Source organism: Amphiura filiformis, chromosome 10 (assembly GCF_039555335.1).
Source record: "Amphiura filiformis chromosome 10, Afil_fr2py, whole genome shotgun sequence".
Taxonomy (NCBI): Eukaryota; Metazoa; Echinodermata; class Ophiuroidea; order Amphilepidida; family Amphiuridae; genus Amphiura; species Amphiura filiformis.
The window spans coordinates 21643057-21661798 of NC_092637.1; the positions used below are offsets into that span (position 1 = coordinate 21643057).

At 37.7% G+C, this 18742-nt stretch overlaps 1 protein-coding gene across 3 annotated transcripts in view; it reads left to right on the forward strand.

The window, feature by feature from the left end:
- LOC140162643 (peroxisomal carnitine O-octanoyltransferase-like) overlaps positions 1 to 18742 on the forward strand; it is a 46593-nt gene that overhangs the window by 5113 nt on the left and 22738 nt on the right. For 2 of the 3 annotated variants that reach the window (XM_072185920.1, XM_072185922.1), the window contains 11 exons: positions 805 to 979; positions 2574 to 2698; positions 5122 to 5303; positions 5893 to 6023; positions 7627 to 7738; positions 9038 to 9128; positions 9984 to 10097; positions 11693 to 11797; positions 12580 to 12663; positions 14015 to 14125; positions 17974 to 18021. In XM_072185920.1, coding sequence (XP_072042021.1) covers positions 805 to 979; positions 2574 to 2698; positions 5122 to 5303; positions 5893 to 6023; positions 7627 to 7738; positions 9038 to 9128; positions 9984 to 10097; positions 11693 to 11797; positions 12580 to 12663; positions 14015 to 14125; positions 17974 to 18021 — 1278 coding nt within the window. The remainder of the gene's footprint in view (positions 1 to 804; positions 980 to 2573; positions 2699 to 5121; positions 5304 to 5892; positions 6024 to 7626; positions 7739 to 9037; positions 9129 to 9983; positions 10098 to 11692; positions 11798 to 12579; positions 12664 to 14014; positions 14126 to 17973; positions 18022 to 18742) is intronic. The other variant, XM_072185921.1, reaches the window with a different exon arrangement.

The window sequence follows — 18742 nt, forward strand, 5'->3', positions numbered from 1 at the left end:
ATCATGTATTTGCTTGCTCATTGTTTTCATGCTTTCATGAATAACAATAAAGGTCAATACATTTAGGTCATCACCAGGTCCGTATGCAGGATTTCATTTGGGGGTGTGCTGATTTTGAAAAAGTGGACCTTTTTCCAAGGGGGGGTTGTGAAAAGTGGACAAAATTTGGATCTTTTTTGTTCAAAATAGCATAAAAAACCTGATTTTTTTGCACGCTACGCTTGCAAATTCTGAAATGTTGGGACTTTGTATACTTTTCCAAATTTGGGGGTTGCATCGCCCCCTCAAGCGATATGGGCCTGGTCATACCAAACATTTTAATATTAAAATGGTATGACCCTATCATTGTAACTATGTTTACTCACTTTATTTTTGTTTATATCTTGGCAATCTAGTAGCCCTATTTGTGACCTGCTCCCACGAAATGAGCATAAAGTCTCAAGTTGGGAGTTTCAAGACCTAGCTTCCAATTGTTGAGTTGCTGTTTCTTGTTTGAAGACACCTGTGTAGTATGTGTGTAGTCAGTGGTACATATAATGTCCTTTGGGACATACATACATAATTATGCTCTACTCCATTCAAATATGTCCCCACAAAGCTACATGTAGGACATATCACTGCCAATACAGTGTCTTCAAATTCAAGCAAAGACCATCAACTCATGTGGAGCGTCTCGAGACTCCCAACTTGCAAATTTACTCTCATTTCGTAAGAGTAGATCACATTTTAAGATTTTAAAAGTAATAATTCTGTGATACTGTTTTTTTATCACCTTTAAATGTCATTTTGAATTTTTGACCACAGACTGCTCATCAGCCACCAGTGTCCTTCCGAACTGCAGCAGGAATTTGCTCAACAATGGCAGGGAGTGCAGCTGTATCAGAGAACCCCCCTATCAAGACATTCCAACTAGAGGACACCCTCCCTTCACTTCCAGTGCCTCCACTTGATAAGACCTTACAGCGATATCTAGCATCAGGTATGACATTTTTTCAAAGCACTCAGTTTTTCTCTGTGGCGTGCATCAGTGTATAATGTATGCACCGTCAAACTGAAATTAATTTGAAAAGCTGTTTATCGAGGGATCGGATAACAATGTTTGCTCAGTATTTTTTGTGGGACATGAGAGCGCATCAGACTTATCGAATTGTCCTTCTGATATCTAATAATTTCGACTTTTTGAAATTGGTGATTTTTTATATACACATTTTATGGCAAATTATTAAAAATTGACATTTTTTTAATTTTTTATATATCAGTCCACAAAGTAAAATTTATAAATCTAATGATATGTACGTAAAGTGTATGTTGCTGGGAGGAAAAGCCAATGATCATTTAAAAATAAATTTTTTCCCCAAAAGACCTAAATTTTTTATGTCTTTTTTGAAAATTTTTTTTGCCTTTGTACCTCGGAATATCCCTCGGGCTGCGCTCCTCGAGATATTCCTCGGTTCCAAAGGCAAAATGTTTAGATTTTTCACAATGCCCTCCAAATAACCGATGCGCAGTTATTAACCTCTAATTGGTCGCCTATTTTGTTTTACATATACCCTGTCCAATTTACAATGTCAGGCATCATTATATTACATTCGGTCTCAATTAATAGCTTATTATGTCTTACTAAGAAAAGGTATGCAGTTTTAAAAGTTGTACTTTGGTCCATTCAACTCTCACATAGCATGCAGAATGTATTATTTACAAAGTTCTAAAACTAATCCAATAAATAGGTGATGTTGACATACCTCTGGTGTTTCCTGCTGTGATGCAGCACTTTCTCAAATTTGTATTTTTGAATTTGTTTTAGAACATTGCAAATAATTTCAATGGACAATCCTGATGAATCTATTTGCTGACTAGCAGAATGTAATCTACAGTTTATAATATTCTACATAATTAGCCATTGTGATCGAATGCACGATGGCTAATTATGTACGAAATTTGGTAGCCTAATATTTAATATATTTTTAAAAACTTTTCGATTTAATTTTTAAAGTCTTTTAAGACAAAAAGGGGTACTTAAAACTTGTGAACCACAGACTACTACAGACTAACCACAAACAGTCAAAATGTCAGCATCACCCTAAATGAGGGCCGTCGTTCCAGATGAAACTGCTATGCACATACCATATATTTACAGTCTTTCGCATAAACGTGAAGACATGCTACACTCTATCACATATATGGCCCTCATGAATGTACATGTAACGTGAGAATTTACAGCATATAAAGCTTGGGGATTATGACTGCTTGTGCACCTTTGACGAGCGTATTTTAACTGTCCAATGCGTAATTACTGCGTTGAAGCACACTTGTCTCTGATTGGCTGCTGAGGATATCTGTTGCCGAGTGGAAATTTATGAATGAACTTGGCGCAGTACGCGTTGTTAGCTCTGACTTTGCAACATCACGGTAGCACACACTCGGCAAAGTTTTACTGCAAAATATTATATTCTGTGTTGTGAACCCTTTATATTGAGTACCCTGGTACATTGCTGTTAGAGCACTCAGTAAAGTCATCATAATAAAATGAAAGTTTCATCAGTCTGCGTACCATTGATTATTCCCCATTGCAGCGGAACCAGTACTAACACCAGATGAGTACCAGAAAACGGTCCAAATTGTGTCTGATTTTGAAAAAGGAGTAGGGAAACAACTACACGAGAAACTTGTACAGAAAGCCAACACATCAAGGAATTGGGTGAGATTACTAGGAGTACTTAATATTTTCATTTTTTTCTTGTTTAGGCAAGAAGGGAAGAGAGATATTGTGAAAACTTGTGTATTCCTTAAAGGAGTATTTCGTGATCCTAGCATCCTCTTCTTATATGATATTTTTCAGTAGATAATAGATATGTACGAAAATTGCTTATTCTCAAAATTTCAGTTGATTCCGATTAAATTGCGTTTGCGCATTATGCATGATTATGTGTATTACACTGCTCCATAGGCCAACAAAATACAAATTCGTGATATTTTTACTAAACGAATTAATCTGCAAGTAATTTTTTGTACATAAACATGAGTTTGTGAAAAGTGTGGGGGGGTTGAGGGTGTGGATCATGAAATGCCCCTTTATACTATGTGTATTTATAAATCTTAGTATATCATACAATCAGCACATTAAAAACCTATAAACCATTATTTATGTGCGTATTTGGAATAATCTTTTTAAATTCATATAAACATGATTTTAACTTTTATTTTCACTCGAATGTTTTCGCTAGGTCGACTAGCATCTTCAGCAGATGATGATCGATGCTATGATGATATCCTGTCTAAAATCAGGATTGATGACATCATATGATTGACATAATTGCATCATAGGATGTTATGATGGATTAACAAATTTTACGATGTTAATGATTAATGACATATCTTTTACTTTTTCTTTTATGGACACGTTTAGTTGAATTTGATCTGTGTGTTACAGTTTTATAGCATTGTAGAATCAAAGACATAATTAAAAAGACTAAATGTAGTTTGTGCACAGAATTAGAAAAGGAGAACAGGGACTCCCTATACCGCCACGTACAATCGCGCCGTCAGCGATGGGGAGAAAATTGGGGGTATTCGGGTCCTTGCCGATGGTGCGCGGAGACCAACGAAAACAATTCTCATCTGAAGCGTCTTGGTACTCACGTGGGACTCCCTATACCGCCACGTACAATCGCGCCGTCAGCTATGGGGAGAAAATTGGGGTATTCGGGTCCTTGCCGATGGTGCGCGGAGACGAACGAAAACAATTCTCATCTGAAGCGTCTTGGTACTCACGTGCAGGTCGCATCAAGTACGTCTCTTAAATGCGCCCATCATCCATGTCGCGCTTGCATGACATCGCAAGGCCTCGAGCGCATTCCGAGGGAAACCGAATACCCCCAATTTTTGCTCCATGCCTGTATCAAGATGGCGGTCGAGTCCTGGTTCTCTGGTTTTAATTCTGTGAGTTTGCGTGAAACTCCACACAACATTTGATTGGTTATAGTAGTGCATAAAAGGAAAGTTGATTCATCTGGTGCCTTCATCAGAGAAAAGGAATCACAAAAAATGGTGAAATATTATACAGCACTTTTACAAAGCAAAAGCAATTTTACAAGGCATTGTTGACATGGTGCCTTCAAGAAAGAAAGTTACCCATTACTAAGACCTAACTCTTGAGATGGTTTGTATGTTTAAAGGTGCAAAATAAACTATAAGACATGCTTTTTTACCACCACATTCGAAAATTTCAATTGTCACAACAACTCAAAAACAAATCGTTTCCGAGTTTGATTGACAGTTGACATCAGATGCAAACTTAACCATAAGGCACACTGTGTTACTGTCGAGTTCTGTTATTTCAATCATCACGCAACGACAGCTTGTAAACAAATCATTTATGAGTTCGATTGCAACTAGTATTTTTAATTCTTTCTCAGTTTATAGCATATTTTGACTCATGTGTATGTCTGTTCAATTCTTGGGGGTAGCTAGGTGACGTTTGGAGAGCCCCCTTCAAATCTGCTGATCGTGTACATGGCGTGCTGGCGACGGCCAATGCGATCTCTGCACCCCAAAGGCACCCCTCATACATGTATGTGTGTGTCAAATTTTGTGATTCGCTGCAGCTTCTTTTCAGGCTCTGTAGTGTGCAATTTGGCTGGTTTCACAGTTACATGTAGGGCCTTGTATGAGTCCCATACCACTTGGGCTGTTAGAGGTTAGGCCAAAAAACAAAAAAAAGGGTTGTTTGTCCATAGAGGCTTATGAAACAGTTGGGTCGGTAGGTCGGATTTTTTTTTTTTTTTAAATAAGTAAAAACATACAGCACTTTACTGGTTTAACTCTTGAGATGGTTCTGCATGTTATACTGTTCATTTTCTTTACATTTTCTTTCTTTAAATTTATACTAAACCACTGTTTTACTAGCACATTCAACATAAATTTAAAAAAAAAAAAAAAAAAAAGACACGGTCGGGACCAGGGTACACGGTCGGTAGGACGTGGACAAACAAACAATTTGTTTTTTGGCCTTATAGAGAACATTTTAGTAAGTATGAGGTGGCATGTATAAATATCTGAGCACTATTTTTGTTCATATCTCATGGACTTACATTTTGTTGGTTATTTTATTTTTTTGAACAGATGGAGAAATGGTGGGAAGAAAAGGCGTATATGGAAACCAGAGCTCCAGCGGCTGTTTTATGCAATATTGTAGGCGGAATCAATAGTATCATTGACATCTGGCCCCCTGAGGAGGGCACTCAGCTAGAGAGAGCAGCCATCTTCACATGGTATACTTTGAGCCACTTCCAGACCTTACGAAGGTTGGTTTTATCAGATGGGTGGGGGTGCTATCAATAGTATTTGGGTCATCTGCCCCCCCCCCCCTGTGGAAGGCATTCGGCTAGAGAAGGCTACAATCTTCATATAGTACACTGAGTAACTTGGGGGGGTAAATAGTATGCTTTGCATCTGGCCCTCTCAGACACTTAAAAGAACAGGGATGTAAATCTTCCGGATATTCCGGTAATTTGGCCAAAAATATCCAGAAATATAAAGAAATATTTCCAGAATTGGATGATGATATTTTGCCATAAAAAGAGCCAAAAAAGGAAGAAAAAATTAGGAGGGGGTGATACCCTGCAGCATATTCTCTGGACAACCCCCCCCACATGTTCATTACCGCACACAAGCCCTCATCCTCCGGTCCACCTGATTGCCTTCCCACCCCTCAGGAAGGCAATCAGCTAAAGAGGGCAGCCATCTTCACATAAGGTACACATTGAGTCACTTCCACAGCTCAGAAGTTCAGTTTGATCACCATTTCATTTCATTCAACTGCGGAGTGGGAATGAGGTTATTGATTAGATCAGACTTATTTAATGTTCTATATATAATGTTGATTTTGTACAGGGAAGAAGTACCAGTTGACCGTAGTCGTGATGGCAAAACTGTATGGTCTATGCAACAGTTAAAGGGCCTGTTTAATACCGGACGCAAACCTGGAATTAAACAGGATATCTTGTACAGACACTTCAAGACAGGTAAGGTGTTATTGCATGAGATTCATCAGGATCGTTCAAAGTCAAGTTAAATTGTTGAGATTCTGGTAGATTTTGGTAGGGTATTGTTTACTATTTTTGGCGTGGGGATGTTTAAGTTGGTGTGAGGTGTGTGAGTAGGAGGGTGTGTGCATTTTTATATTTATCCAAACAAGGATGCACACAGGGAAAAATGCAGGAAAACATGGACTCACACAATTACTATATGGTCATTTTCATGGTAAAGGGTGTAATTTTGGATTTTGAACATTTTGATCCATAGTGGTCTAATAAAGCTACAGAATTCCATGATTTTTGGCCACATAAGTCATGTAGTTATCAGCTGGGGTAGCATAATCATCTTTGGGAGGTACTGTGTTCAGTTTTAGCAGGCTAAAATGTCCATGAAATGGCCCTTATGATGTGCTAAAAAACAGTAACATTTTTGTAAAGCCTTGTGTTTTCTTCAGTTAGTTTGTACATACCGTATTTCGTCAAATAAACGCCCCTGGGGCGTTACATTTTCCCAATGGGCGTTTATTCAAGGTCAATTTTAGAACAATAATTCCTGTTAAAATCCTTAGGTAAACTTAAAACTCACCCTAAATTGGTGAACTATGAACTCGAAACACGGACTTCTGGTTCACTTCCGGGTTTCCAATCCAGATTTTCGCCAATTATTGACGCTATTATCGACCATGTGGGTGACTTGGTAAGCTTACTACACAAGATAGCATGGAAATATCGGCATTTTTAAACATCTTGGTTGAAAAAAGTGGTGGGGGGGCGTTTATTTGAGAGGGGGTGGCTATTTGACGAAATACGGTAATTATTCTTATGCTGAAAGTGTAGTCATATGTTCAGTAAAAACTGCCATATCGCAATATCAGGCTATTGAACAGTGAAGTGGGTGTATGCAGTTCGCTAAAGCATATCGATATACCAGTCCCTTGCCTGTGTTGATAAAGGGCTATTGCAGTTGAAATCCATACACCCCATATTTAAATCATGACCTTAATCTTCCATACAGTGAGTGTGAATTTCAAATGGGACTACATGTACCTAAATGGGCGACTCGGACTGACTCCATTTGGAATTCACACTCCCTGTGTGGCAGATTAAAGTCATGTCTTCCATATTAGGGGGTGTATGGATTTCAACTGCAATCAAGCTTCAAAATAACCAGGCACCCAGGAGCCATTTACCCAATAACATTTTGGCTCCTGGTCCACTCCAAAATTATATGAACCAGGCTCTACATTTTTTTAATAGATCCTGGTAGTTAAAGCAGGTTTTGTATTTAATGTGTACAACTGAAATTTAAACGACTCTTAGCTTTTTTTAAATGGCTCCTGGTTCACTAGATAATCTCAGGACAAGGAGCTGCTTTTTCCAAATGAGTGGCTCCTGGTCCAGCTCTGCTTATTTTGAGACTTGACTGCAATAGCCCAATGGATGCAATGTAGCAAATTATAAAAAGTAATTTCCATTACTGTATTTAATTCTAACAATACTATTTTGAACACCAAGATATGAATTCTGAATTGTTGAAACCCCTAGATAGCCTGACTTCTAATGTTGCATTATCATGTTCTTTCTCTTGCAGAAAGTGAAGGTCATTGTCCAGACCATATAGTTGTCATCAGTAATGGACATATGTTTATTATGAGGCCATTCTCAGACTCAGGGGAGCTAATGAGCTCACATGATTTATTCAGGTAAGACTCTGCACAAATCAGCAGGAACACACTGGTTTTGATCGGTAAAGCCATCTTAATTAAATCCTTTGTCTCAAAGCTGCCCTGCGCGTTAGTAAAATCGTGCACGTAGTCCTCTTTGAATCTCGTCTCTGTTCATAATCTCCTCGCCCCCTTCTCCTGATCTGAATTGATTCTTTTATCCATCTCGCGGGGAGTTATGAACAGAGACGAGGGGGTCTACAATCTGAGTAACGTGTTTGATCCACTGTTGGAGACTTGTAGCAAGACTAACATTGCTACCGGAAGTGATATAACTTCCCGCCAGTCATCAGCTGTTGGATCATCACAACAACACCAAGCTTCGAGAAAGTCGGTGGTTCACTGACGAAACTGTCAGCAAGAAATGGAAGTTTCTTCAACTGGTTTTGACAAACAAACAAAAAATTTCATTTGTTAATTACCAAACCTGATGAACCTATTCCAAGGCTATTTCCAGTTTAGTTGAATCTTTTTGATCTCCACTCCCTACCTATGGAGTTTCCTGCCAGTACATCAATCTGATCAACTGCCAAGCCCTCAGCTAATAGGAAAAATGTGGGTTTCCCCTTTTCAACTTCTTCTTTCTATAGGCTGGGGCGGAGCTACGTCATGCGGTGAAAACAACCAAGTGCGGTGAAAACAACTTGCATGAGATCAATCAAATTAGGTCACGGACCATGCGCCCACTGCGCATCGCAAGCATTACACTTTGCGCCGAGTGTGTGCTTGGAATGTTTTGTTTTGAGCTGCAAGTTGCCAGGGAAATTTGCTAAAAATAACCCAAGTCCGCTCTCTCCTATCGGGAAAAAAGTGGGGGATGGAGTGGGAACGAGGTTGGTAGCCCTAACCCCAGAAGAAAAATCAGTGGAAAAACTGTTTTTTTAGCCTCACGCCTAATTGCTTTTAGGGGCGGAGCTGATTGGGAGAAGAAAAGAAGATAAAGATGGAAGATGTTGTGGTCCTTTCTGCCCGGTTTTAAACCACCAAACAAACCCTTAGGTTTGGAGCACCCTGACAGTGATAGTTTGCCACGGACGGCCAACCTTTTCATGCCTATATATAAGTGGTCTGATTCATGAGCAATAACCCCTGGGCGTGCTTGGGCTGCCAGGGGCTTTGTGCTATAGTATATTTTTGGTGCTGTTGCGTTTTGTATAACTCAGGCCGGTTAGGGTTAATAAACATATATGTTTCCTTAATGGGACCATGCATTTTTAATGCTATTGGTGTTAGAGTTTGTCGGATAAAATAAAAATGATTGTCTTCTCTCTTGTACAGGCAATTTACATACATCAAAGAGCAAAGTTCTCATACCAGAGGGCAAGGAATGGGTGCATTATCTGCTGATGATAGAACAACTTATGCTAAGGTAAGTGATCAATCAATCAACCAGTTCCCCCCTTCCCAGTTTCCCCCAATAAAATCCCCAACTTATGTAAGTGCCCCCGAAAAAATCAATCCTCCAGTCAAGTTGTTAGTCGGCCATAATCCATCCATTAATGTTATCTATTTAGGGAATCAATGAAACAATCAATCACCAAACAATCAAGAATATGTGACACGATCAAGGGAAATGAGTCGGATGTCGCCAATATTGATTTTGAGATATTGGCAAAGAAAGTGTTAAAATTCTTTTGTTTTATATTGTTTTCAGCGATTGATAAATTGACGTAACTTCACAAAGAAAAGTCGTATCAACATGGTGTTTTCAGTTTTTGAAAGCTCTAAATGTCCTCTTTAGAAACAAGTGTAAAACTCATTTTCGACCAGGGCCGACATGTGACTCATTCCCCTTCATCATGTCACATATTATCTTGCTTAGATTGAAAGTAATAATCAAAGCAGTACTGTAAAGATTCACCTAGGGTAAATGTCACATACAAAAAGAGAGCCCCTCTGAAAATCCTAACAAGAATTAATGGCCATTGCTCGTATTTATTGGTGGGATTTTTATGGGAGGGCACTTTCCTGGTTGAAATTTATCGCAGCCAACCCGCAAGTCAAACACAATTATTTTTTCTGAGGTGCATATTTGGCTTTTTTTGCTCCCATGCAGTACCATGCAAAAAAAACAATAGCACAAAATGTATAAGGGGACATATCTGACTGTGAAAAGTAATATTTTGTAGAAAAGAAATACAAATATTTTCTGAAAATATTGAAAAAGTGATTTATTCTGATGTTTCTAATTTTACAACTGCATAACTGTTTATCTTACCTGTAGGCATATGATTATCTATGTGAATTAGACCCAGCCAATGCACAGCACTTGAAGACCTTGGAGACTGCTATTAATGTTGTACAGTTACAAGAAGGAGCACCCAAGAACATGTCAGAGGTATGGATTGACATTGACCCCCCCACACACACCTCTCCAACCCCCCCCCCCAACCCCAGTCCTGTACAGTATGTAAATTGGGTCACTTGCATAAAACCACCAAAAGGGGGACACCCAATTCTAGCCCAAACCCACCAATTGGAGACATTTGGGTGCCAGTTGGGGACATTTTGGGGACACTGGTCTAAAACGTACAATCGTGTACATGCCCTATACCCCCTGACAACCGAGGACATCTTAATGCCATTTTTGGTAACTTGAGCCATTGGGGGTGCAGAGGGAGAAGTCTCTACAACCGGGAACATCCCTGGTCATTAGATATCCCCGTTTGGTGGGTTTTAGTCCAGAATATGTCCTAATTCTTCAGTGTTTACAAGCCCACCCCAACAGACATTGTCAGGTGTATCACTTAGTGATATATCATGAGCAATACTAGAAAATATATTTTAGAGAAAAAATGTGTTGTACTGTTATATGCAGATATGTGTATAAATCCTATGAAACGGCATGATTTGGCACTATGAATTTGTTTTTAGAGAGTGGCAGATTTAGTATGATAATGGGTATCACATACTGACAGAAATATACCACTAGGCTAACAAAAAGTGTAACTTTGCCTGCCTCAAAATGAATGGGAAATAATTTTGTAGTTCATCCTGTCCATATCCCCAAATGAAGAAACGGTCTATTGCCATTTGGGCTAATACCATTTCTTCTAATTCCCGTTTAGTCTATATTTAATTGGTCTATTACCAGACAGGCTAATTGCCAATTAGTCTAATAATCATATAGTCTAATGTCCATTTAGTCTAATATTGTTTGGTCTAATAACCGGTATGTCTACTAGCCATAGAGTCTAATAACCATTTGGCCTAATATTTTTTTAATAACCATTTGGTCTAATACCCATTTGGTCTAATTACCATTAGGTCTAATACTCATATGGTCTAATAACCAGTTGTCTAATACCATTTCGTCTATTTATTAATCAACTAAATGCTTGTAAGACTAAATGGTTTGTAGACCAAATGAGTATTAGACCAAATGGCTATTAGACCTATTGGTTATAGACCAAATGGGTATTAGACTAAACTGTTGTTAGACTAAACGGTTTTAGACTTATTGGTTATTAGACTAAATGGTTATCGGACCAAATGGTTAAAGGACCAAATGATTATTGGACGTAGTGGATATAGACTTAATGGGTTTAGACGAAATGGATGTAGACGAAATGGATATTAGATCAAATGGTATTAGACCAAATGGCAAATCCCCGAAGAAACATTCCATTTACCTATCAAATGGGTAGATATCATATCTGCTTCATGTATAGGCTAAATGTTATTTCCATTGCAGATGTGTAAGCCAAATTTAGCCAATGCCTTTATTTTGCTTTTATTTTCAAGAAATATATATTTTGTCCTGTCCGTACCCCTATCTAGATACACAGTAACTTTTTACATTATATCTTCAAAACAAAAAACAAATGCTTAGCAAATCATTTGAGGAATAAGGTATAGTAAAAAAATCAAGAACCTTCATTTGTGACAATTTTTGAAATCACCACTATATGTTTTTTTCTCTTGCTGCTTCAGCTGTACTCCATGGGAATGCATGGACCAAATGTGCATAACAGATTTTTTGATAAAATTTACGGTGTTATTGTACATGAAAATGGGACTATATGCTGCAATGGTGATGTGAGTAGAAATAACTAAGAAATAACTCTTTACAAAAATTCCTCACAACAGATAAAGTAATCTGCAGCTAAAAGAATGCCAGTTAATTATATAATTACTGCAGACATTACCATGATTTGCAGTTATTAAAGCAATAGTAACCAGACGATTGTGGTCTATATCATTTTAATACGGCAACAGCCAATATCGTAAGCAAAAAACAAACAATGTGATGGCAACACTGCTTGTCACATTGGATGCTATATTTTCCCCTGAGAGGTGCGTTTTTGGCTTAAATTTTGGATTAAAAATAAATAGGAATTAAAAAATTTGAGAATCCTGCTTGGCAGTCTAACATTCTAACCATTGCACCAACCGCCCAATGTTATAGATATGCACATGTTTTGTCTACATGTATATCATAACATGTCGTCGCCGCCACACACGAAAAAGAGTGAAAAATAATACTTTATATATCACTATTACATCCCAATGGATTTAGAATAGTAATATATTGCTTGATAACATAGATACACTTTTGGAATTAATTGTCATAGTTTTGTGTTTACGTGGTAAACCAATGACGATGTCAAAATTTGGTCAATCTTGACCCCCCGATAGTAACATTTGCTGAGAAGCACCCCCCAATTTTTTTCCTAAATTTTTACACAATTGTAATGTATACTATGTAATAAACTTGCATACCATGCAAAAATCAAAGCTTCATGTACTGTAATTGTGACAATATGAAAATGTTATTTATTGTTTAAATTGTATATTGCATGATTTGTTTCTGTTTGCAGCATGCACCAGCTGACGGTATTGTTTTAGTGAATCATTTCTATTGGATACATCAGAACCTAATTGACACGGCAGGCGCTTGGCCAGTAAGTATATATTCTTGCACCTCATAAATATTCATGAGCAAATCATGCCACTTTATTAGTCAATCACAAATGACCTATTTCACTGTGCGATTGTTTTCCCTATCTACATGACAACCTCCACCCCATAGCCGACAACCTCCACCCCATAGCCAAAGTTTGGTGTAATAAAACAAATTCTACATGGATTTATTTACCGTAACCACCCGGGTATAAGCCCACCTTCGGCTATAAGCCCATCCCCTATTTTTTAAAACATTCTGGGAACAAGGGTGCACTCAGGTATAAGCCCAGTACTAAATTTTGGCCAAGTTCTTAAATCAAATCAATGCTTTGCTCTCATATTTAAGAACAAATATAAAAAATATCAGTTGATAATTAACATTCCACACTTATAATTTTAAGAAATTGAAATAAAAGATAGAAATTACTAGTACATTGGGCATATACAAACGGGGGGTGATTGTTCTTATTTTTTAAATTCAAGCACTAGCCCTTCCCCGGTTATAAGCCCACCCCCATTTTTGAAGTGAAATCTGCCATCTAGAGGGGTTGGGCTTATACCCGAGTGGTTACGGTAATATCAGGGAAATAGGGCAACTATTTTCCAAGGGGGGTTCACTGGGGTTTAGCAGAGTTCTTGGGGTGTAGATTGTTTTTAGGGATTGCCATAGTCAAAAGACCCTATCTAGTATGGCTAAGAATATTTAAGTTACCTCAGGAAAAATTAACATTACAATTATATAAAACATCCAGTTGTTTTGATTGGGCAAGTCATTTTAAATAATTTGTCTGAGCCTGTCTACCAGTCATGACGTCGACCTTAATCTCCCACACAGGGGGTGTAGATTTCAAAAAAGAATCACTCATTTAGGTAACCTTATTTGAAATTTACACTTTATATATGTGGAAGATTAAGGTCATGTCTTCCATGGGGGGTGTATGGATTTCAGCTGGAATAGCCCATTTTGTCAATAGGTCATTGGAAAAGCCTAGAAAAGTTTTTGTGGAAATGAGGGTACCATTTTTAGCCATTTAGTTCAGACTCGGCAGACATTTTTAGCCATTTTGATTTATTTATGGCCCTCAATTTCATAAAAATTTGGAATAAGAAAGGGTGTTTTTTTCAAAATTCTTGAAAAAGTGCCAAAAGTTTTTATTGTTTTTTAACAAAATTTGTGAAAATTTTCAAAAAATTTGTATAATTTTTCATCAAATTTGGTTAATGTCGGGTAGCTTTTCGGAATCCCAGCTGCACAGTTCCACCCAAACCAAAGATGAGAAACCCCCCTCCCGGGATTGCAAGTTTTAATGTTGTCGATTTCTTACTGTATTACGTGACTTACTTCTGTAGGGTTCCAATAGTGTCACACCAGATCTACCTATGCCAGAGAAGATGGTATTCGCAGTTGATGAACGGGTGAAGAATGACTTAGCACATGCAACAGAAACATACAACAAAAATGTAAGTTACACAAATCATAACAATAAAAATATCATGATTTAGAGGTAAAATCTAAATATTAATGGAACCCTATTGTTGTAATCGGAATGTGTTGTGATTACTTGGATATTCTTGAAAAATTGCTGTTGTGGTGAAAGGGAAAGTTAGGGGGTACTACACCCCTCAATACATTTGTGTCTATTTTTGCATTTTTCTCAAAAACTAGTAACACACTGGTAACAAAATTTATGTATATTATTGGGGCAAGCAATCCAATTACTACACTGGAATTTCAGTGACCTAATACAAGCGGTTCGTTATTTATGATAAGAAATAAGGTACCGCTAGGATGTACCTCATTTCCTATCATATATACCGAACTGCTTGTCTTGAGTCGCTGAAATTTCGGTGAAGTAATTGGATTCCTTGCCCCAATAATATACATAACTTATGTTACCAGTGTGTTATTATTTTTTGATAAAAATGTAAAAATAGTCACAAATTTACCACAGGGGTGTAGTACCCCCTTAACAGAATTTATAATAGCCAAATCTGTTTGAAGGGTTTCATCAGGTTAGTTGATCAATCAGCTAGTATGAAAAACTTTTTTTTTTGCTGACATTCTCATAGCCTTGATGAGGTTATTGGTCCATCTGCTTGGAACGTGAACCTTGATGTACTGAGCCGCACTCTCCCTTCAAACTTGTTTGGTTCATAGGGTTTCATTGATCTTTCGGTTTGCTCCCTTGTGCTAATCAATTGAGCAGATTTTCTGCACCTTAAACATATTACAAGCAACAAGATTTTGATGGGTGCACTGTTGGATTGAAATGGTTGTTGAGGTTTCCTCATCAGGTGTGACTCTGAATCAATATTCAGTCCTGAAGAAGAAGTCAGAGTCACACCTGACAAAGGTTCAATAACCTTTTCAATCCAACGATGCTTCTGTTGAAAAAAGTTTCTTAAATGTATTTGTGTCCTGAAAGCCTCTTTACTAATTTATCCCAAATAATTTCTTATAAATTCAAATTGCCAGGAAGTGTTTTTCCTAAAATTTCTCCTGAAAGGTCTATACGCTGGCAAAGTTACGTAATAAATCGGATTAACTACCATAGCAATAGGTGAAAACAATTTTGAACATATCGTGCTGCACTACAAGCAGGTTGAACTAATCACCTGTGTATGTCTGCAATCATAGATTGAACACAATACTGGTCTTTTCAAAAATACTAATCTTACAGGTGCAAGTGATTAGCATGATACGGTTCAATGCAGAGGTACCGTGTGAAAGTATCAGTGCAGCGCGGTATATTCAAAAATTGTTTTCACCTATTGCTATGGTAGTTAATCCGATTATTATGTAACCGCCAGCGTATTATAAACAAATTCAGCCTGAGAAATTGCACGGGTTAGATGCCAGTATACAAATATTGACTGCTATGAGGGGCACAGTTAAAATTATAGGCCCTCGGGTGATGTCAAAACCATGACTATGCCCGAAGCGAAGCTGAGGGCATAGTCATGGTTTTGACATCACCGAAACCTATAATTTTAAACTGTGCCCGAATATTAAGCAGTCAATATTTGTTTTATATACCGAATAATATAGATTCTTCTCATTTGATTGGTTAAAAGATTTCCTGACTGACAAGGCCTGCAAGCTTTGTAACTGCATAGGCCTTAGGCTTAAATGCACACAGTGCATGCAAGAGCAAGGGTGCAGAATTTGGACCGATATCTACCGATTTCATATCTAAAACAACCCTACCGTTTCTGTGTTAACATCACACACTGCCGAGTCTCCAGGTCGTAGTAATTTGTCTAAAAAGTGACATTTGGCAGGTATAAATCCTTGACATGTAACAGAATGTAAACAATCACTGCACTCACGGCGGCCGGTGAAAGATCGTCGTCAAGGAGAGGTCAAATTCATTGCGAACTGTGACCGCGATAGTCTCAACACTTTCGTAATCAACGCCGGCCGTATAGTGGAGTGCGCAATGTATACTGACGATCTGTGTATTCGGGTTGCGAATATCCAATTATTTTCGGGCATAGAATCAACTGTGCCGGGGCACAGTTGTTGTATGACGTCACCTTCATAGAAAAGAGGGCACAGCTCTTTCAACGACTCCACTCTTAACCAATCAGATGACAGGAATCTATATATGAGGTATATAATAGACAATACAGATAGTGCACTTACTTGTGTAATGCGTTTCAGCACCACCTGTTACCTTTATCAACACTTGATGAGTAGTGGCTGCTGTGCATTATGAATGGAATTTTCAAATTTGGTTAACTGTCTGTTGTTTGCAAAATAGAAAGCAAGTCAAAATGTTCTTGATGTTTCTTGCATTCAGGGTACTTTAATTTGTTTGGGATGTGTGTGCAGAGATGTAAGAGTTCCGGATTTTTTGGAATTCCAGATTTATTATAATTCGAATAAAAATGTTCAAATTGGTTTTTTCTGGAGAAAAAAAGTATTATTGTGCGTTCCAGTTACAGTGACAATTAGTGACATTACACTGGACAAATTCCATTCACTGTTAGAGGAGGTTCATGAATGTAATAGTGCAAATAAACCTGAAATCAAAACAGTATTAATTTTCTTAGAATTGAACAGAACACCTGTCTCATTAAATCCCTCTAATACCTCTTTGAAATTGATAGAGGTGTCATTAAAGTTGGAAAAGATAATAACTCCTATTAAGTGTTGTTTTTTTTTTTGAAGAAAAAAGTATTAACCATTATGTAACATTTTGGATAGTCTTTGTACATAAAAAGTAAATTTTTCCAAATAAAACTGCTGCCAATGAAAGTTTCAGAGTGGCTTCCTCAAAAAGAAAATGTTTGGGAAATTGAGCCAACCTGAAGAACTTTCGTGCAATGAAAACAAGGTTTCAGAGAATGGATCATGGATTCTCTAGTGCTCTATAAGCTGATACAATGGGGTTGTGATTATAAAATGGTTTGTGAAGCATCTCGGGTCACTGTGATTAAATTCCATGTAAATTGCGTTCTTGTGTGTGTTTTATGCATTCTTTATTTAAAAGCATATTTAGGTGCCTATACCATGAGGTATACTGTTTTTACAATGTCCGTAGGTATGGAGTGATCTTCCTCCATCCGTCATTGCAGCTCCGTCCATAGAAGCATTTCAGTGTGGACTTGCTAGCATCCAGCTTCCATAATTGCTGATGCTATTTTTACTCGCACGAAGCACTTTATAAAATGGACTTTCTTCACACTCATCACTAGCACTTCATTGTTCACCATATTAATATTCAAGGTGCAGCAATACTCAATTTTGAGGTATGCACTGTATCTAATGAAGATGAGGATGTGTGTACATACCTCCATATATCCGGATGCTTTATCTCTTGAATGGATGGGTGGACTGATTTCAGATTTTAATGCTTTGCATGCTGGCCATAGACTTCAATTAGGTACATAAAAAGTCCACATTTTTAGATATTTTCTCAAAATATCAGGAGCTATCTTAAGAACCACTGAACCAATACTAGGCTTGTTTGTACTCATTTTAATGCATTTTTCATGCTGATTCCAAATATGGTCATGAAAATGTACAATTCTGACATTTTTTAATTTTTAAAATAATTTTGAAAATTGTCGTCTGCAGCTGCAGTCGACACCCGCGTGGAGAGGGTTCAGGATTGGTAGGTCGTGGTCAAAAACTCTGGTTACTTTTGTTGTTTAGGTATGACACAGGTGTGGAAAGTTTAGGAATGAAAAAATGAAGAAAAAATATACATCAATTAAGAATTTCTGGGATTTGAAGCTGAAAGTTATTTGATAAACATCTGCTTGGGTTAGATGAAACAATTTTGACTTGGTTTCCTTTGCAGGCTTCAGATGTGGAATTACTGCATGAGATCATTACGCACTTGGAGGAGGTATACTTTTGTGCACTCTATAATCTCACTTTTAAGGCACAGTTCAGAAAGCTCTATTTAGTTGAACTTTGCTGTAAGAAATAAAGGATGATGCAGTATTATTTACACCAAAATAATGTGTCTGAGGCAGTAAAAACGTACATAATGGGCGAGGCGCAGCCAAACCCATTATTTAAACGTTTTTTCTGCTAAGGACACATTGTTTGAGTGTAAAGGATAATGCTACACCTTTATTTCTATTTTATTACCATAAAATCATGCGATTTAAGAAGAAAATACTAATTCTTTGCCCAAATAATTTAAGTTGTTTACTTTAAGGTGGAGGGCGTACATGTGACAGCGGGGATCACGGAAAGCTTAACCAAGCGTAATGCTATGTGTAGAATGTGCTACGCTTAACTGCGTTTTATTGCAGAATAATGTGCCCTCAGGTGATGCATTGAGCTTAACCCATTTAAAATCCACACTCCCCCTGTATAAGATTTTGGAAAGAACTTCTATAGTGCATGCAATTAGCACATTTGCTAACTCTATTTGAAACTCACCCTCCTTCTGTGGGAGATCCAAGTTGAATCTTTATCAGAGGGTGTATGAAATTCAAATGGAGTGGTCTAATATGTTCATCCATTTGAAATTCATACTCCCCTGTGGAAGATATTTCCAAAATCTTCCGGGGGGAGGGGGTTGGATTTTAATTTGGTAAGTACATTTGGATAAATCG